The 22,551-nt window shown below is 35.5% G+C and overlaps 1 protein-coding gene across 1 annotated transcript in view; it reads right to left on the reverse strand.

The window, feature by feature from the left end:
• Positions 1-5,964: 5,964 nt before the first annotated feature.
• LOC130240216 (A disintegrin and metalloproteinase with thrombospondin motifs 2-like) overlaps positions 5,965-22,551 on the reverse strand; it is a 371,942-nt gene continuing 355,355 nt past the window's right edge. The window contains exons 21-22 of the mRNA XM_056471639.1: positions 20,801-20,887; positions 5,965-11,234 (exon numbers count right to left, since the gene is read on the reverse strand). Coding sequence (XP_056327614.1) covers positions 9,850-11,234; positions 20,801-20,887 — 1,472 coding nt within the window. The 3' untranslated portion in view covers positions 5,965-9,849. The remainder of the gene's footprint in view (positions 11,235-20,800; positions 20,888-22,551) is intronic.

Below are 22,551 nucleotides of genomic sequence, written 5' to 3' on the forward strand. Positions count from 1 at the left end.
TTTTGTTTTCATTTTTGCCTGTAAAATGTTGTGTCATTGCTAAAGCAGATTATATTTATTTATTTTTAATAAGGATGCCCCTAAAACATTCAAAGCTTTGCTCAACTTGTTGAAGTAAAAGTCAATTTCGTTTCTCAGTATGAAAACTAGGCCATGCATTTAATCTTCCTATTTTTTTGTTCTTCTTTATGCTTAGTTTCTTTAGTTTAGTTTTATAAAGGACAGCTATTTTACCCCTTTTCAAGATTTAAGAGAAGTCTTTTGTGTCTCCAGAATGTGTCTGTAAAGTTTCAGCTCAAAACACCCATCAGATTATTTATTAGACCTTTTAAAAACTTGATTTTTCTGCTCTGAACAACCATGTAGCTGTTTTTGTGGACTGTGCCTTTAATGCTAGTTCTCCCCGCCAACCATTCCCGCATGCCTGTCAGAGTGTGCCTCAATCTCCGCCTCGGCTGCGTCAGATAAACAGCACAGTGACAGACATGAAGGAAGCAGAGCTCACGTAACATCTGTGAGGAATACTACAGTGAGAACTTTCCCAATGATTATCTGATTTACTTGTTGTGGAGTTAATTCAAGCCTTTCTGCAATGATAAGTCACACACAATGGCAAACACACAGCGGACACACACACACAGCGCGCACATTTAACTTTGCACTGACTTTGCACGGCAAATGTGACAGGATACAGGTTAATATCCACTGCTGTATGGATATTCGTTGTGTTAATGTTCAAAATAAACCTGATTTAATGTCCACAAACCAGGATTGAAGTGTTTTCTTTAATAATTGTACTGGCATGCGGCTGTGGTGATAAAGTAAAGCTGAAGTAAATCGCTGTAATTCATTACAAACATGCACTGTTTTACAAACGTTTTAAACGTGTAAAACTCATTCTTGATCACGTTTGATGATGACTGATGATCACAGAGCGCTGAACAGATCTTTTAATCCCAGTTGCTTTGTGCACGTCCTGTCTTGTTGTTGTGATTATACGTGTTACTACGGAGACATGGTAATGCGCGGATGTCGATCAATTCGTTGGCCGGGGACACCGCATTCCTACATCACGTTGTGGTGGGCCTCAAAACGGGAGGGATTTGGATCCTATTTTAATGTTAGGAAATTTTTAAAAGAGTCTTATTGTCTTTATATCACCCCCATATGACAGTGGACACACTAAACCTACACACAGTTCTGTTCAAACAGCTTACAGAAGATGATTTTGATGATCATATGTGCCCTTTAAATAGTTTATACCCTTTTCTTTCCAAGATCCCCTTTAAAACTTTGAAAGAAACAGATTTATTTCATGAATAAAAAGATTTTTTTTTTTTTTAGAAATTAAACTTTGCAGTTTAAACTTTGTTGATCACGTACTTCCATGTTAATAATTTTACTTACTTTCCAAAAGTTAATTGCTTGCCATTCAATGCAAAATTCTGATATAATCTGTTCAATAAGTATTGGTTAACCCACATGAATAAATATAATAGTAATGTACAGTAGATAAGGGTGACACAGTGGCTCAGTGGTCAGCACTGTCACCTCACAGCAAGAAGTTCGCTGGTTCAGTTTGCATTTCAGTGTGGAGTTTGCATGTTCTTCCGGTGTTGCCGTGGGTTTCCTCCAGGTGCTCTGGTTTCCCCCAAAGTCCAAACACATGTGCTATAGGTAAACTGAATAAGCTAAATTGGCCATGTTGTATGTGCGTGAATGAGAGTGTGTGGGTGTTTCCCAGTGTTGGGTTGCGTAAAACCTATGCTGGATAAGTAGGCGATTCATTCCGCTGTGGCGACCCCTGCTTAATAAAGGGACTAAGCCGAAAAGAAAATGAATGAACTGATAAACTGTTATACTTTAGTTATTGCGACAGTAAACAGTAGTCTACTAAAATATAACTAGAAAATTACAATAAAGGGTCATTTGTTGTTCTAGTACTACAGCAACAATAGAATTAACAATAGAAGTATTGTTTCAAAGACACTATAATATATATATATATATATATATATATATATATATATATATATATATATATATATATATATATATATATATATATATATAATGTTGGAGCTTTTATTTTGGCTTTAATTTACCATGTAAGCTATTAGCAGTAAAACAATGTAATTACACACTAGCAAGGCGTTTGTTTTGAGTGGTGTGACCATTGTTTCTTACATGTGGCTGATGAATTGGGAAATATCGCCATCTGTTGGACCATCGGTTAATCTGCACAAAAGTTCTCTTAAGTCTTAAAGCAAATTTATTTTGGAGGTAACTAATTTCTATGGTTCGTTTGCGCTCGTGGACCAAGGGGAACATCGATGACTATGTAATGCTTTATTTACAACATCATTTGTGTGAATCAAATTTTCAACCAATAAAATAGGCTAATACCAAAATCAACATTTTTGCTAGATAACATAGCTTTTCTAAACATTGTGTGACACAGTTGAAGAAATATACCTTGTGATGCCCCTTTGCAGCCAGCTCCAGTTTGGATATTTGTGAAAACCAAATAACCACTTTAAAAATACTTTATATTGCCCTAACACTAAGTGATTAGGTTAATCATGTTTAGAAATTTAAGTGGATTAAACATGAAAACAATTAAGTTAAAATTGTGTTTCAACTCATTTTAAGTAAGTTTGAACAAGCAACAAGTCTTTTTTTTTAGTATAGAAGAATTAAACTAAACAGAGTTCTCAAGAGTTGTGTTGTTTCAGCTCATTTTAAACAAGTAGTTTGAACAAACAGCAAAAATACATTGTTGAGTATTATTTTGAGTGCGTTCTCAAAACATTCCCAGAACGTTGCAGTGAGGTTGATTTTAAATAACCTAAAACACCTTCAACAGAATGTTTTCTAACGGTTGTTTTTAGGTTAGTATGCAATTCAGAACCAACCTCAGAAGTCCAGATGTCCTGCAGAGCTGAAACGATGCTATCAGACGTCTTTCAAAGCTCAAGTTAGGCCTAAACATCAATCTTGCATTCAGCGTTGCTCCTTAAGCAAAATCATGTGGAGAAGAGAGCTTAGAATTAAGTGTGACATGTTCATTATAAAATATGCATTTTTTCCGTCTTCTATAGATGTTGGCAAACTTACCGTGGCAACTTTTTAAGGTTGTTAAAATCTCTCCTGGAGTGTTTACTAGTCTTCATCTCAGCGGGAGACAAGGGTCCAAATTATCTCCATCTCTCGTCCTTGACAAGGACAAACAATTGTGATGTTATTTAAGATGTTTAGTTTGTGATTTCTCAATCATATCGGTCCTTTTTTAGTTTTTAAGGAGTTGAAGTTTGTTGTGACAGGTCCATGTAGACTTTTACCTGTGTTGAGGATCAAAGGATGAAGTACAGGATGACTTCATGACAGCTCTAATGCCTTCGCTTTTAATTGGACAACTTCTTTCTCAAGGAAATCTCCCACTTCATGCAAATATGTAACATAATGAGAAGAGCATGCGAGCTTCTCCTAGAACTTGTATGGTGCTAATTAAACAGCAGAAAAGTTGGACTTAAAGAGCAGAATTATTCAACATAAAAGTTGCATAGCCTACTTTTCCAAAGCAGAATGTGGAGAGATTAATAATTGATGCAATAAAATTAAAATATATATGTTACTATTTATGGAAGATTATTTCTGCCACAGAATAAAATTAATTGCAACTTTTGTCTTAAAAATCATTATCATATCTGAGAAATACAATGTAATATACACTCACCGGCCACTTTATTAGGTACACCTGTCCAACTGCTCATTAATGCAAATTTCTAATCAGCCAATCACATGGCAGCAACTCAATGCATTTAGGCATGTAGACATGGTCAAGACGATCTCCTGCAGTTCAAACCGAGCATCAGAATGGGGAAGAAAGATGATTTAAGTGACTTTGAACGTGGCATGGTTGTTGGAGCCAGACGAGCTGGCATGAGTATTTCAGAAACTGCTTATCTACTGGGATTTTCATGCACAACCATCTCTAGGGTTTACAGAGAATGGTCTGAAAAAGAGGAAATATCCAGAGAGTGGCAGTTCTGTGGGCGCAAATGCCTTGTTGATGCCAGAGGTCAGAGGAGAATGGCCAGACTGGTTCCAGCTGATAGAAAGGCAACAGTAAGTTAAATAACCACTCGTTACAACCGAGGTCTGCAGAAGAGCATCTCTGAATACACAACATATCCAACCTTGAGACAGATGGGCTACAGCAGCAGAAGACCACACCGGGTGCCACTCCTGTCAGCTAAGAACAGGAAACTGAGGCTACAATTCACACAGGCTCACCAAAACTGGACAATAGAAGATTGGAGAAATGTTGCCTGGTCTGATGAGTCTCGATTTCTGCTGCCACATTTGGATAGTGGGGTCAGAATTTTGGCATCAACAACATGAAAGCATGGCTCCATCCTGCCTTCCATCATTTGTTTAGGCTGGTGGTGGTGGTGGTGTAATGGTGTGGGGGGGATATTTTCCTGGCACACTTTCGGCTCGTTAGTACTAATTAAGCATTGTGTCAACCCCATAGCCTATCTGAGTATTGTTGCTGACCATCTCCATCCCTTTATGACCACAGTGTACCCATCACTGGCGCATTTAGGCATGTGCAATATGGGCGATCACCCAGGGTGGCATCTTGCTGGAGGCAGCACAGAGAGAAAGAAAAACAAAAACGTGCCCCGGTAAAAATCATATGTGCCTCAGTATGCTTTGAGACATGATTTATTTTATGCAAGTGTATTAATCCCAAGAGTGGTAGGCTAATCCCAGGTTAGGGGGCATGCATATTTGGCGTCTGTTGTAAGCGCAAATTTGTTTTTCTCTATGTGCAACAGAAACAACGCTGGTGCAAGCAAACTGATGCATGCGCACAGAGAACCATTTCCGCGCGCCTCACACACACTGCTCCTGATCCCAGTGTGAATCCCAGTTATTTACATGCACGCCGATAGAACACGCACCACTCATGCTCATACTTTATGACAGGAGGAGTCGGCATGCAGCGAGTTTTGCTAGTTGACAAAACTGAAGTTTATATAATATGATCTTATTTTGACTGAGCATGGCTAGGAAGCAGTAGGGATAAAGAGTCAGGGAAGTAAGACTACATTAATTTTCAGCCTTGAGTCGAGTCTAAGATGAACCGATAATTCTATAAAACATTTTTTTTTGTATTTTATAGAATTGTCAAAATTAATATTCACGCAAAAGATTTCTCAAGTGATTTTAGCATATCACTCCAGTTTTGTCTTTACATCGCTTTCCAGTTACATTTACGTTTGATTTCTGTTATTTATTTAGAATAATAATTGTATAACAACAACAGTAATATTAATAATAATTATAATTATTATTTTATTTATAATAAATATTAATATTTTAAATAATTCAAATTCTAGTTTTGTCCATAATTTATCCAAAGTTGGGGTAAAACAACAAACATTTTTAAGAATATACATGTTTAATGGTCATTTTTTATATTAACTAGACGTAACCTTACATGGGGGGGGGGGGGGGTGTATGGAGTGGTTCGCCCAGGGTGCCATTTAAGCTAGAACTGCCACTGATGGCTACTTCCAGCAGGATAACACGCCATGTCATAAAGCGCAAATCATCTCAGACTGGTTTCTTGAACATGACAATGAGTTCACTGTTCTCAAATGGCCTCCACAGTCACCAGATCTCAATCCAATAGAGCATCTTTGGGATGTGGTGGAAAGGGAGATTGGCATCATGGATGTGCAGCTGACAAATCTGCCCAGCATGATGCTACCATGTCAATATGGACCAAAATCTCAGGAATAATACCAGTGTACATTTTAAATAACATTTATTTTCATCCAGTAGCAAAAATATAATGTCATTTAAATAAATAAATAAATGACAATGTAAATAACTCAAAGTAACGAAAACAACAACAACTGAATGAGTAATGTGAAACTCAAACACTTGTTTTTGCAATATATCAATTTATTTCTGTTTTTGACATTTTCCTCTGCTTTTTACATAAAGATGGAGTCTTTGAGATCTCTGGTGAGAGTGTGAAATACTCTCATGAGAACTCAATATCTCGAACACAAAAATATATATCATCTTGACCTGATCTGACAACGTCTCCGCTTATATAAGCTTGCATACTGGCGAAAGAAAATATAACTGACAAGTATAAAATTCAACTCTGTAAAATAAGTCCTGCATGTGGTGCATCCCTGAATGGTTCTCGTCAGTGAAAACAACCATGTCATATTTCTTCTCACAGACACATGTACAAGTCAGAACAGATGAAACAGTGATATAAAAAAGGAAAAAGGAATATAAAGTATGGATTTTTTGGGCTACGTTCACACTTAATGAAGTGCTATTCATCATTTCACATGCTAAAAGAGCATTTGCATTGATTGGCTGCAGATACACTCATTATCACTGCTTTTTTTTCAGGTATATATTAACATACCAACCCGCTTGTGTAGACCCTGTGTAAAAATATAAGATGTTTTGTTATAATAACATGGCAGCTCAGTGGTTAGCACTGCCACCTCACAGCAAAAAGGTTGCTAGTTCGAGTCGCGGCTGGGTCATGTCTGTGTGGAGTTTGCGTTTGTTTCCTCCAGGAGCTCTGGTTTCCCCCTTAATCCAAACACATGCGCTATAGGTGAATTAATGATCTAAATTGGCCGTAGTGTATGAGTGTGTGTGTGAATGAGTATGTATGGGTGTTTCCCAGTATTGGGTTGTGGCTGGAAGGGCATCAGCTGCATAATAGTAAATATGCTGGAATAGTTGGCGGTTCATTCCGCTGTGGCGAACCCTGATAAATAAGGGTCTAAGCCAAAGAAAAATGAATGAACGATAATAAAAACATGTTTATGTTAATTTACTGATAATATAGTATGTGCCTATTGTCTGTGCCAGTCATTCAGCTTTTTTGGTTGCTTTTTTTCCCCATCCTCATATGGAAACTTGTTAGTCAAAAGGTATCAAAACTTTTTAACATGACTGGACAGATGATTAAAATGTCATGAGGAGGAATAAATGATTTGACGAATTGATTAATCGAAGTTGAATTGAATTGAAGTAATCGGTTAAATGGCAATATGCAAATGATATATATGACCTACAAGTGTGTATCTGGATTTCACATATGTAAAATATATCATATATGCAACATATATTTCAAAATATTGCAAAAATGGCCATTTCACCCTCTTTTTGAAGATATTTGGATCAATATCTCAGTGAATATAGCAAATATAATTTGATTCATTCAAACAAAGTAGTTTTATTAAACAGTTATACTCATTAAAATAAGAATTTGGTCACAGAACTGGTCGAAATACAACAATAATTTAAGTTATTGCAAAAAAATAAATGATAGCATATGCTTTTATGTTCCTGATTTTTGTTGTTGATTAAGTTTTTATTTAATATTTTCCCTTAACATTAATTTTGGTCTACTCATTTTTAAGTTTTTTTTTGTTAGATTAGTTCCAGTTTTGGATTTGCTATGGACTAATCTAATGTATTAAGTTTAATTTGTCAATTGCAAGTTCCTGGAACAGATCGGGGTAATGGATCCGGCATGATCCCCAAGGATGTACACTGAAAAAAAGTGTTGCATGCAAAACTGTTGCAAATAATTTATTTGTGTTGAATTTAAACAAACAAATTAAATTGAGCAATGTTCAACTTAAATTTTTTGTTTAAATTCAGCCCAAATAAATTGCTTACAACCATATAACGTAAAAAAAAATTGAGTAAATCCAAGGAATCATCTTTGAATAATTTTTTTCAGTGTAGAGGTCTTGCGCACGAAAGTGGGGGGGATCAGACAGTTCTGTCTGATTCTCGAATCTGATTGGCTGATAGCCGTGAATATTCTGTAATATCAGAACTTGTAAAGCCTCTTCACCATTCTGCATTATTCCGCCCACATAGAGTGACAGCAGTTAAATAAACTTACTAGTTTGACAAATATTGCAGCTGTTGGACAACATTATGTTCTTTTGAGGATTTTATAGGCAATAATGTAGTTGTTTAGATTGCATCTATGCAGTTTATTTATAAGGATAGTGCCTATTTTAAATATTTATAATTTCTGAGTCACAAAGCGCTGACATTGATCGGCCTGTCACTGAGTAGAGCAAAGACGGTTGACTTTGTCCATCCACAATATGGCGAAGAGACTGAATAATAAGCCCTTAGAGGAGAAAAGACTTTCTAAGTCGATCTTTCTCTTTTTTATGTTGCAGTGCTGTATTTATACCATAGTAATTGTAGTGTATTGAGTGTGAGATGGGACGCACATATCAGGATTGTATGTATTTTGTGTTGGCCACTCTTTGTAAAACCCTGTTTGTTTCTAATGCGTCTCGGATAAAACGAAGAAATCCTTGACTGTGTTTAGCGTTTTTCCTTATCGCAAACACAACAGTAATCAGGTAGTGTTTGCTTTGCTTTGGCTTTTTCAGGGTTAATTATTGTGATCTCCTGATTGCAACAGAGAAATACTGGGAAATCTCTGTAGACTGATGGCATTTCATGTTGTTCAGCCTTATAATCTTAAAATGTGAGCAAAATCCCCTGTTTTGTCATCACTTTAGACATTACGCTACAGAATCATTCAAACACTAGCTCTAAAGTGACGTTGGTGAAATTAACAATGGTTTCTGCTGTTCTGACGTCAGCTGCAGATGTGAATAAATGGCAGAAGAAAGTAGTTCCTCATACAAAAGGGTTTTTAGACTCTCTGTGTTTGATTTTCATTTTTATATTCATGATTATGCCATCAAACTGTTCTATAAACGAAATATCATACGAGTAGCAGTGTGATGTGGCTGTATATCGCCCACCACTGCTCATATACAGCCATATCACACTGCTACTCATGTGATATTGCACATATATATGTGTTCATATATTGCCTGAATTCTAACGGTTGAATAAATAAAAAATAAAACTGGCATTTTTTTGCAATAATTCAAAACATATGTTGCTTAAAGGACATTTAATTTACAGTTTAAGTCAGAATTATTAGCCCCCCACACTGAATTATTAGCTCTCCTGTTTATTTTTTCCCCAATTTCTGTTTAACGAATCGAAGATTTTTTTTCAACACTTTTCTAAACATAATAGTTTTAATAACCCATTTCTAATAACTGATTTATTTTATCTTTGCCATGATGACAGTAAATAATATTTGACCAGATATTTTTCAAGACACTTCTATACAGCTTAAAGTGACATATAAAGGCTTAACTAGGTTAATTAGGTTAACTAGGCAGGTTAGGGTAATTAGGCAAGTTATTGTATAACGATAGTTTGTTCTGTAGACTATCGAGAAAATATTTAGCTTAAAGGGGCTAATCATTTTGACCTTAAAATGGTTCATAAAAAATTAAAAACTGCTTTTATTCTAGGCGAAATAAAACAAATAAGACTTTTTTTCAGCAGAAAAAATATTATCAGACATACTGTGAAAATTTCCTTGCTCTGTTGAACATCATTAGGAAAATATTTTAAAAGGAAAAAAAAGAATAATTCTGGCTAATAATTCTGACTTCAACTGTATATTTATGAAATCCATCCATATTTGAACTTGCATTTCATTTGCATATATTTTCATGAATCAGATTTCAATATGGATCCAACCTCCTAAAGGGATGTTATTGATGTTCAAAGTAATTGTGCAAACATTTGCTAGTGGTTTTGTTCCACGTCAATAAAAGAGAGGAAATATACTGCAAAATATTCTGCCCATTTTCCAGTTCTTGACCCAAACACCAAGATAAAGACTCGAGAGAAAAACAAAAAGCAGCTGAATCTCTATAAGAGAACCTGCGTTTAAATCCCCTGCGCTCTTTTCATTCGTCTCAAAAAGTTTCTCTTCTCCTCAAGCAGTTCCTGGATGCGTTTATTCCGCGTTTTCTCCCGCAGAAAAACACGGCCTCTCCTCGGGATGATGTTATTCGGAGGAAACCTGCTGCCCGGTGGGATTATATGATACAGTATATCAATAGCATTGCTCTCGGTGCTCTCTTCAGCTTTATCTACACTTCTGGATGCTGTTGTGCTGGACTGGAGAGTACTGGAAGTTGTAGATACAGATGTTGTAGAAGTTGTCAACGCACTGCGACTGACCTCCATACCACCTGAGGTCGTTAAATCACTAATATACTCTGCCGTTGTCTGTGATAGCGTATCATTATCCACATTTGGTGCGCCGCTGCTCTCTTCATCAAACTCTTTGAAATCGGTGCTACTTGGAATGAGTGCATTATTAGTGGAAACCAATGGGGTTGCAATGCTGACTGATAATTCGGTGCTCATTTCCATATCATTTCCAGATATAGATGACATCCCAGATTCTGTACCAATAGTAAACAGTGCACTCAGCTCTGGAGGATCTACAGTAGCATGATTATACACAGGAGAGGATGTTGAGTATTCCAGAGTTTCAGATGTTGAGTAAACCCAAGGTGTGCTCACTGAAATACTGCCATTTTCTTCAGTGGATGTTTCCATTATGTGGTCATAGATAGGAGATGTGTATTGGAAAATGGGTGCTGATGTGTATTCAGGAGTATCAGAAGTACTTGTATACATCCCAGATGCTTGTTCGTCATCTTCTGTGGACGTTTCTGTTGCATTCTTAAAAGATGGTGTTGTAGTGTTTTGGTGAATGTGTGCTATTGTGTATTCCTGAGTATCTGATGTACTTTTATATGTCCGAGGTGTGCCCACACTAGATCCATGTTTATCTTCTGCTGATGTTTCCATTGTGTGGTTATAATATGGAGTTGCGGTATTTTGGTAAATGGGTGCTGTTTTGTATTCATAATCATCTGAAGTACTTGTATATGTCCTAGATGTATGTTCACCATCTTCTGTGGATGCTTCTGTTGTGTGCTTATACCATGGGGTTGTTGTGTTTTGGCGAATGGGTGCAGTCGTTGCATCTGAAGTTGTGTGTAACTGAGGGGTGCTTGTTGAAAAGGTGGTGTGTGTTGTGGTGTGTTTGGGATTTTGTGTGGTTGTGATTCGCACTTTGGTGGTTGTTTTAGATTTGTACGGTGCTTTGCTTGTTGTTGTTGTTGTTGTTGTAGAGTTTGTGGAATTGGCAAGCTTGCAGGACTTGCAGCACATGCGCTGGAAGCTCGGCAGAGAGCAGTACTGCTGTAAAATCTCCATGCGGCAGAATGCAGAGCGATCACCGTGACAGCGCAGCTCTGCAAAACAGAAGAGCAACACTGCAATCAAACCGTTACAAGTTCAATTCAAGTCAATTCAAGCTTGTTTGTATAGCGCCAAAGAGCTTAGAATCAACAAAAGGCGACACTCAATAGAAAGTTCCATTGCAGCAGCAGAGCTCAGCAACAGCCCTGTGATTCCGCCATTTTAGAGAGAAAGCGATCAGCCGTCCATTGGATCTAATTGCTGTCCCGATGTCAAGCAACTGCTTTCTTTTTAATTTATGTATTTAAAAAGCGCATTAAAGCTGAGATACAACCTGAAATATGCCAATACAGCATGTACAATCACAATCATTAGCACTTTTAATAGTTTATTTTACAAATGCTTATATTTTAACTATATTTATTTTCTTGGAATCATCACTTTTACTACTACTTTAATTTAATAGTTTACGCACTGGCATAATATAAATGAATATTGACATGTTAAATTAAATTAACATGACTTTCAGTCAGGGATGTTGATCACAGTACTTTCTGTAGCAGTATTATATGTTATAATAGTATATAATATTTTTACAGTGTTGTCTGTTAAAGAAAGAATAATAAAGCTTTTATGTTAAAAATCATCATATATATATATATATATATATATATATATATATATATATATATATATATATATATATATATATATATATATATATATATATATATATATATACATATACACACACACACACACATCATTCTTTTTTTTTTCAGCTTAGTCCCTTTCTTAATCCGGGGTCGCCACAGCGGAATGAACCACCAACTTATCCAGCATGTTTTATGCAGCGGATGCCCTTCCAGCCACAACCCATCTCTGGGAAACACCCATACACACTCATTCACACACATACACTACGGACAATTTAGCCCTCCCAATTCACCTGTACCGCATGTCTTCGGACTGTGGGGGAAATCGGAGCACCCGGAGGAAACCCACGCGAACATGCAAACTCCACACAGAAATGCCAACTGACCCAGCCGAGGCACGGACCAGCGACCTTCTTGCTGTGAGGCGACAGCACTACCTACTGCGCCACTGCGTTGCCCCACACACACATCTATGTTAGTATATTATATGCAGTGTTGGGCAGCTGGTCTACATTTCTCAGTAGCGTGGCGGTAGAGTACTTTATAAATCCAATAGCTTTTCAGAAGCAAAGCTATTTTTTTAGTCAAGTAGTGCAGTAGCGTCTACACAGGCTACATTTACCGATCGCAGATCAATAAGTGACAGGCCCTACATTCACGGAGCTGTGAGGCCGGTGTGTAGCCAATGAAAGTAAATCCATATGATGGTGAGAATGACGATTTCTTCTTTTTCTTGTTTTACGATGGTTGACAACAAACTTTTTGTTTTTTTCTTTTTGGTTTAATATACTAACATGGATCTCTGTGTGTGTGTGTATATTATGAAATGATAAATGCCACTGTTCACTGTTATGTTTTTATTGCAATAAGTTATAATTGTAAAAGTTATGCTGCATTAGTTAATACGATTTAAAGTAAAGTTTTATTTTATTTATTTTTAAATATTATGAAATATATTAGGAAATTTCCCCTTTGGCAACTTTAATGTAACATAGTTTGGCATAGACCATTTCAATGTGATGTTATTGGCCCATGACCATTTCCTGCTTGTTGTGAAACTATTTTAATAACTGTAACAAGAGGCAATTCAATCATATCTCAACATTAAAACAGCTGTCATAATGTTAATCATCAATATGTGGACCTTTTAGGATTCTTGGAAGTTATGGAAATTAAAAATGTAAAACAGGAAATACGTTAGGACCATTATTGTTATTGTTTACAGTGCATCTCTTAAAATGGTCTATATTTACCTTCGGCCCGTGGCTAATAATGACATTTGGTTTTTGGCCCTTTACACGAAAAAGTTTGCACACCCCTGGTATAGCGCTTTTCACAATTATTATTGTTTCTAAGCAGCAAAAGGTCTACATTACTGCATTACAATCAAATTCGAAGTGAAGGTTATTAGTAGGCCCAGACAGACTCTGACTTCGGACATTTTTTGCCATTTCTGCACAGAATTTTGTAAAAAAAATCTGTGGATTTATGTGGAATGATTTTTGGCAGTATCGTAACTAAAAAGGTAATGTATTAAATTAAAAAATAATACCTTTTTAACTTTTATTTAATGTTTACAATGCAAATCCAATTACAGCCACTTATTTGGGACACAAAGCAAGTCTCACGTATAATATATCTACTAAAAGACAGACAATAGTACTTTACAAACTGTATTGTAAATAAATCAGGAGCACTTTCATATTAGTCAATAATATCACTGAAATTAATTTAAAAACTGAATAAATATAAATTTGCACACATTTACACAATACATAGACTCAATGAGGGGCCAAAAATCTGCGGAAATCTGCGCACACAGATTCCATGTGGGCCTACTAGTAGCTAATAGCTTTTAAATCAATGCAAAAAGCTAAATGCATTATGGATAGTTCACCCCATAATTAATATTCTGTCATTGACTTATTCTAAACTTGTTGCTACGGCTCCACTAATACAGATAAATTAGAAACTAAAAAATCTAAACTATCGTTTTCAATTCTTTTCTGCTTTTACCTGCATCATGAATGTTCATAAATAATGAATGTTTCTTTGAAATGTCACAGCAAAATGTCACTTAACAATTGTAGGTTACCACTTGTACAAATTATAATGAATATACAGTTGAAGTCAGAATTATTATCCCTCCTGTATGTTTCCCCAATTTCTGTTTAACGGAGAGAAGATTTTTTTCAACAGTTACCATTTAGTTACCATAACTTTAATTAACTAGTAACTTATAGCTTTTAACAATTAAAATATCAATACAACAAGCTAAATGGACTATGGATAGTTCACCCCAAAAATAAACATTCTGTCATTGACTTTTTCCTCAACTTGTGGCTACGTCTACACTAATCTGGAAGAATTTGAAAATGTAAATTTCGTCTAAGAGCGTGCCGTGTCCACACTACTTTTTTCAATCCTTTCCATAATCGACACTAAAACGACACCCAGCTAGCATTTTTTGTTTTTAAAAGATGTCTAATAGATGTCTAATAGACATCTAGAGTGAACATAGTCGTCTTGGCTAAAACAAGGCTAAGTCTAAGAATAGGCCCAAAACTAGATTAGTCAACAAATAAATAGAAATGAACGACTGCACATATAAAGTCTGTCTACTCTGTCTATTTGACGACTAGTCTAGTTGTAGATGTTCTTAGATTTTCACTCACAGCCCAAGTTCAGCCGTGTTTTAGCCAAGCTGTCTACGTTTAGATGTCTATTAGACATCTATTAAACGCAAAATTGCTTGCCGGGCAGTATGCGCACAGGCATAAGACGATTTTACCTGGGTCATATCCACCTGGCATTTATTTACTTTCCATCTCTTTGAAACGTCACAGCAAAATGTCAAATTTAACAATTACAGGATACCACTTCTACAAATTATAATGAATATAAAGTTATAAGCCCCCCTGAATTATCCCTCCTGTATATTGTTTACCCCATTACTGTTTAACGGAGAGAAGATTTTTCAACACATTTCTAAACATAATAGCTTTTATAACTCATTTTTAATAGCTGATTTCTTTTCTCGTTGCCATGATGACAGTAAATAATATTTTACTAGATATTTTTAGGAAATACTGTGAAAAAGTCTTTGCTCCGTTAAACATAACTTGGAAAATATTTAAAAAACAAATTCACAGGAGGGCTAATAATTTTGACTCTAGTATATTGAATAGCATGTAATGACAATAAATAGATAAAATGTGTCTTTTAAACGTCTTGCTTTCGACAAATGTGTTTGAGCAGGAAATCTCATTCAAGCAAAAGCAGAAATTAGTAGAAGCAGAAATTAGTTAAAGCAAAAACAGAAATTAGTTGAAGCGAAAGCAGAAACACGGTGTTATGATCTGACCATTAAGCACATCTGCAATAATAGGATGTAGAGGCATAATATGAGATTATTATGGGATTAGGAATGTGGTCATTTATCCTTCTGGAAATGCACATTTATACAGTTTTCGGCTAAACATTTTGCAAGATCATTTAATAATTTGTGGTGGTCAAAGGGATTTACAAAAGCTGATGGCAATGTCTAGAAATCATGGGGGTCTGAAATGAAATGAACACTTGTTTGGTATTCAGGTATTTCAGAAACATTACCTGATAGATTCAAAAGACCGAAGAGTCGTTAGATAGAGAGAAGATTAATTAAATTTCACGTTTAACAACTAAATAAAATGAACACTTGTTTCGGGCTGTGTTTACATGAAATTCGTGAAATTGTGCACTGTTTATTGCATTAAAGGAGCACTACAAAAGATTTTAGTGGGTAAAATATCCCATTATACTTAATTACATATGCAGATTTGTATACTTGTATTTTTTAAGTGATTTTTAAAGGTGCTGTATATGAGTTTTTGACTCTTCTAAAGCTTAAAAATACCATAATATGTTTGCAGATATTTCAGAAACATGCTAAGTGAACATTCTTGTTTATCTGAAAAACAATGCTGAAGTCAGATATTCTGCTTTGAAAATGTGAGTTAGGTGCTGGAACAACTGTCTTTGTTTTGGTTCTTTTAACCCACCCAATACCAGGTTAGCCAATTATATTTCAGCACCCGGTTGGGCGATGTGTACCAATTTGGCATCATACGATGTCTAATGTGAAACATTGCGATGGACGATGGAATCGTCATTGTAGGCGGCAGTGAATTAATTATTTGTAGCTTACCGTTTTAACTACCTGTCCCACATGGTCTTTGTTTTACCCATAATCAAATCATAAATAAATAAAGATAAGTTACACACAAAATACCACCATTAAGTCAATCACTTTTTCCTTGGGACTCTGTGTGATCTGTGTCATTACAATGGCGTCAACAAAATTGGTTGGTCAAAAGGTGCACAACCAACAGAAACCAACCAACAGTATCTGAGGTTTTCGCTAAAATGACTAAGTACAAGCGTGAAAGCAAAAGATTGAAGCAGTGTTCTGACGCTGTGACATGTTACCTGATAGATTCAAAAGACCGAAGAGTCGTTAGATAGAGACAAGATTAATTAAATTTCACGTTTAACAACTATAGTGAGGCGCGATCCAGCGGTACGTCCTTGATAAACTGTCTGACTTGCACTGATCTCTGGGGTTTTGTGCTGGAGCTCAGTATAGTGTGGACGGAGAGCCGTTCAGAAATGCTAGATGAAACATCAGTGTGGACGTGGCCATTTTAAAACTAAGACATATTAGTGTAAACAAGCCCTAGGTGTGTATTTTTTGCGAGCAAGTTGCTGCTGCGATGGGGGCGGGGTGAAGGATCACAATGCCGGCTCAGGATTGTGATGTCTATCGGCCATCGGCGATGGATGATGGCATGGTCTATCGACACTATGCCATGTGTATTTCATTCATTCAGTCCGGAACACTCTCAAAGTATGCATGATCGAAAGTAGCAGACTCCGAAATAAGATGCAGATTTAGAGTTTCACATGAGGTGGTTATTAATTAGCAAATAATATATATATATTACAAATGTAAACATTTGGTGAGCAGGTTACATTATAACTCCGTGTTCTAACAACATGCTACATGACGAGATAAGTAATTTGGCTGTTTGCACCAGATGAAACACGACAAAAGTTCAGAATAGTGCACTTACTGCACACCAACGAAATAGTAAGGTTTATAATGTAATTAATACATATTAGACATCTTTAACATTAATAAATGCAGATGCTGAATCACTGATATGTGTTGGCTTGCACTGAGTCACACTTCTAAAGTTCCATTTCAAGCAGTTTATTTCAATTTCAAGATCTGAAGTGAACTATCTGCTGCTGCTTTCAGTAATATGGCAATAAATGTCATGTAAAATGGCATTCAAACTCACATTATTAGCATTTAACACTGAATAAAGCACATGAGGTGTACCTGAGGAGATCATTGTCAGTTTATCCTGTTGTTGAGCTGCATGAAATAAAAGCCGTTTCTAATATATCAATTTGAGATTTTGGTAAGAACAAAACCTTCATTTAATATGGAAAATTTTCCTTCGATTGCGTGCCATTGCTTTTAATTAGAACACAACTCAAATCAGCCTTAAATCAGCCTTTAGGCTTGATAATCAGGCACACTCCTGCTGATGGCGTCAACCTGCACTTGCATGTGTTTTTAACAACCCAGGCTCATTCCGAAAACGTAGTCTCGAGGACGTTTCTGGAGACCGCGAATTATGTAGCCGGAGGTACATATGGCTGCATTTCGTTTTTTAAGCAAACGCTGCGGGGCAGTATGACGCCGTTCCTTTTAGCGCTCGCCAGCTGACCGCTTAACTTCGAGTGGAGGGCTTTCCCGCCAAAACCAGTTTGTCCGTTAGCTCGTCCTGTACGTCGGCGGACTTGAGACGCAGAGAGGAGCTGACCACGACGACGACGACTGGGTTCGAGTCTAGGGAAGAGCGCTCCAGAAATCAGGTAAGACTAAAACAGAATCCAAGAAATAAAGCGAAGAGGTTCATAACAGGGTAAGAATGTGGTAAAATCCGAAAACATGGGAAAAAAAAAAAAAAAAAAATCAGACGAGGGCTTTTCTTTTTCCGGACGGCTTTTGTAAATCGTTGGTTGGGTTAAGGGCGGGTGGGTCAATCGGTAAAATTGGTTGGGTTCGGGGAAGGAGGAGGGTGGGTCGGCCGGCCCAGTCAATCATTCAGCCAGTCGGACAGACAGACGTTCGTTCGACAGTGGCCTCTGGTGGGTTCACGCGACAACAGCGCGGGCGCGAACGGCACTCACGGGAGACATCCGAGAAGCCAAAAAGGCGCACACAGCGGCCTCTCATGAAAACCAAAAACTGCAAAAATACGTACCTCCCGGGACCTATTTCGCAGTCTCCAGAAACGTCCTCAGGACTACGTTTTCAGAATGAGCCTGGGTTGGTTTTTAACCAGGAATGCAATTCAACCACTGGGCGTCAAACTTACACATTGCAACCTGATTTCACTGAACTATTTTACATTTGAGTTAACTATTTAATTTGTATAAAAATGCACAATTTTCTGAAAACAACAACAACAACAACAACAACACTTCTTGGCAAAAGTTAAATAGTAAAAATTGAATGAAATTGTGTTGAATGTCCTGTGGCACAGCTTAAAAATAATTAAATATCACTTTGATAGAAAAAGACAGCGACAACAGGCATTAAATATGATTTTTTTCAGTTTTTATAACACTTTTTTTTTGTTTATTCCTACTTTTGCAGTTGATCATGACAGAAACTGAAACAATGGAATGCACTCCCGCCCCCTTTTAAACATACAGATAGAGTGATCTTCTTCAGAAAAATAAATCGACTGTATTGAAAGGTACAAGTTCACAGTAACTTTGGTTAAACACTTCATTACTTGGAGAACAATTAATCCATCGGTAATTCAGATGAACAGGTAAATAAATAGGTCATCGGTTAAATAAAATACAGGATTTGTTTTTTTTTCCCATGATGATGTAAAAACTGGCATGGCACGTACAAGTGTCATATATTAAACATTTACAAAACATTAATAAAGTTTCCCTGATAAATCAAAGTGCATATAGACGCAGTGCACGTAAGTCCATCTGAATGTTCCCCCAGACATTTTCCCCAACAACAGCCAGCCAAGACGCAGTTAGGCCAGTGAAGTAACGTGACAGTTACTCGTAGTATATAATATAGCATTTTTTTTCTTATAAGTAAGGAGATAACAGTCATAAATGTTATTTAATACAGTAAACACCAATGTTTTTTTTATTTACAGTATCTCACTGCAAGGTCTGGCTTATCCTAGTGTTTTCTCCACGGCTTTTTGAGCATGAAAATTCGGATAGCTCGCTACATAGTCACAACAGAAATGTGTTTCACGATACAATGACACGTCCGAAGTGATAAAGAGATGTAGGTTTTCCTTTTAAAACACTCTTTGTGTCCAATGGTTTAGCCACTTTTTCGGTTTTCGGATGTGATGATTGGTTGATCAATCAGTCGGATTTTATTTCAGGATTTTATTTGAAGCTGCCTCTGGTTTCTGTGCGCTAAGCCATCCCTTTCACAGATAAATGCCGATACATTCAAATGTAGTGTAAGGCATTGTTCTTACGCTCTATATATACTGTATATACCCCCGCCCACCCCCCTCCCCTCCCGAAAATATGGATGCGGATGAAAGTTTATGAGGTATATTCATGTGTCGTCATCTTTCGTATGGCCACTGGTAATAACGTTGATAAAAATAAAAAATTAAGCATGCTGGCAGACGCACATACACACACACGCACGCACTCACGCATATATAGACCTATATGCGCGTTGGAAACGCTCACACACACACATACGAAGGCATGACAAAAAACCACATTACTCACATATTAAATGTGCATGAATCCCTCTCATCCTGGATGAATCCGAAACAAAACGAAACAAAACTGAGAGGCAACTGGCTGAGCGAGTCCTGCATAATATAGATCTTCCCCCCTTTCCCCCCCCGAAAAACACTTAACTTCTGTTTATTAAATAGCAATAGTTCTGTATTCATGTAAAATCAATAAAAAAATACACGTAACAGTCAAGAATTAAAGCGATCAATAGCAGTCAAAATGTTAGGCTAATAAGCTACAGCTTATTCATGGTAAAACAAATTATTCATATTATTGGTATACCCATATAGATTTATAGTCATATATAAATACAAATATATTTATACGTCTGTTTTAAAGTCTGCAAGCACAAATAAGCTGCATTTATTGAATCGGTTAACAGTCAAAGAGAGGATGGAGGATGAGGTGCTTATGGCGTTCGAACGTGTTGTGTAGTAAAAGCGACCCTGTTTTTTTTAGCAAGTTCCACCTCATGTTCGCCATTCATCGGGGCGCTTCAACAGTACGTCCCACATCTTAACTTCTGCGTGTTTTTGGTGGTGTCCTGTCGAGAATGAACTAGGATGTGGAATGAGCACTTTAGCAAAGATTTCCTCATTGTGACAAGTTCACATTCACAATAAAGCTTCGTTTTTTTTGTCATTTTTTATAGCCACTTTTCATCTGTTTTTTTTAATTCCCCCTTCACGCCTGCGCCTCTGTAAATCTGCTTTTGACAAAGCGAGAGCCACATTGTTGATTCAACCTCATCGTTAGCTCCGCAAGCTGCCCGTCCCATCACAAAAGCCACTTTTTTAAAACTTTTTTTTTTATACATGTTTTGTTTTGTCCACAATTTCTTACTGGCCAGCGTTCACAACACAGAGCTCCACAAAGGAGAGAGAGAGAGACAGAGAGAGAGAGAAACAGAGAAACCTCCCCCTATCGGAAACGCCCCGTAAAAGAGGACCACCACCCAGGAAAGAGAAGCGTGCAAGCCTCGGAAGCGGGAGGCAGTCAGGGGAGTTTGCCTTGTAAAGCCAGGCAGAGCGACAGAGGGAAGGTCCAACTGAGAGAGGACAGACAGCGCAGTGCCACCACGTGGCTGGATAGAGAGGCTTTACTTGACATCCTCTGCACCGGGTATTTGGGGTCGTGGCGCGACAACCACTGGATCAGGAAGTTGCCGTGCGTGTCGCCAGAAGTACTCCCTGTTCAAAAGACAGAAAGCAAAGTATATTATATTGGTAAATTCCTGTATTGTTTAGATTGGTTCAATATTATTTGTATTATTATTTTATTATTTATTAGGGAATTATTATTTATATTGGCGCATTCTTATATTTATTTTTTTAGTGCATTCCTATCTTATTTATATCAGTGCGTTATTTAAATTGGTGCAATTTTATTTAAATCAATATATTATTATTTATATTAAGGTATTATTATTTGTATCAGTGCATTCCTATATTTATTTTATTAGTGCATTCATACATATGTTTTTAATATCAGTGCATTACTATGTTGTTTATGTTAGTGCATTACTATGTTATTTATATAAGTGCATTATTGTTTATACTAGTGGATTTTTTTACATTATTTATATTAGTGCATTATGATTTATATAGGTGCAACATTATTTATATCAATATATTATTATTTATATTATTGCATTATTATTTATTTTAGTGCATTGTTATTTATATTAGTACATTATTATTTATATTAGTGCAATATTATTTATATTAGTGGATTATTATTTATATTAGTGCATTATTATTTATATTAGTGGATTATTATTTATATTAGTGCATTATTATTAATATTAGTGCATTATTATTTATATTAGTGCACTATTATTTATATTAGTGCATTATTATTTATATAAGTGCATTATTAATTATATAAGTGCATTATTATTTATATTAGTGCATTATTATTATATTAGTGGATTATTATTTATATTAGTGCATTATTATTTATATTAGTGCAATATTATTTATATAAGTGCATTATTATTTATATAAGTGCATTATTATTTATATTAGTGCACTATTATTTATATTAGTGCATTATTATTTATATAAGTGCATTATTATTTATATTAGTGCATTATTATTTATATTAGTGCAATATTATTTATATTAGTGGATTATTATTTATATTAGTGCATTATTATTTATATTAGTGCATTATTATTTATATTAGTGGATTATTATTTATATTAGTGCATTAATATTAATATTAGTGCATTATTATTTATATTAGTGCACTATTATTTATATTAGTGCAATATTATTTATATTAGTGGATTATTATTTATATTAGTGCATTATTATTTATATTAGTGCATTATTATTTATATTAGTGCAATATTATTTATATAAGTGCATTATTATTTATATAAGTGCATTATTATTTATATTAGTGCATTATTATATAAATTAGTGCATTATTATTTATATTAGTGCAATATTATTTATATTAGTGCATTATTATATAAATTAGTGCATTATTATTTATATTAGTGCAATATTATTTATATAAGTGCATTATTATTTATATAAGTGCATTGTTATTTATATTAGTGCATTATTATTTATATTAGTGCATTATTATTTATATAAGTGCATTATTATTTATATTAGTGGATTATTATTTATATTAGTGCATTATTATTTATATTAGTGCAATATTATTTATATTAGTGGATTATTATTTATATTAGTGCATTATTATTTATATTAGTGCAATATTATTTATATTAGTGCATTATTATTTATATTAGTGGATTATTATTTATATTAGTGCATTAATATTAATATTAGTGCATTATTATTTATATTAGTGCATTATTATTTATATTAGTGCATTA

Source organism: Danio aesculapii, chromosome 14, assembly GCF_903798145.1.
Source record: "Danio aesculapii chromosome 14, fDanAes4.1, whole genome shotgun sequence".
In the NCBI taxonomy this organism is placed as follows: domain Eukaryota; kingdom Metazoa; phylum Chordata; class Actinopteri; order Cypriniformes; family Danionidae; genus Danio; species Danio aesculapii.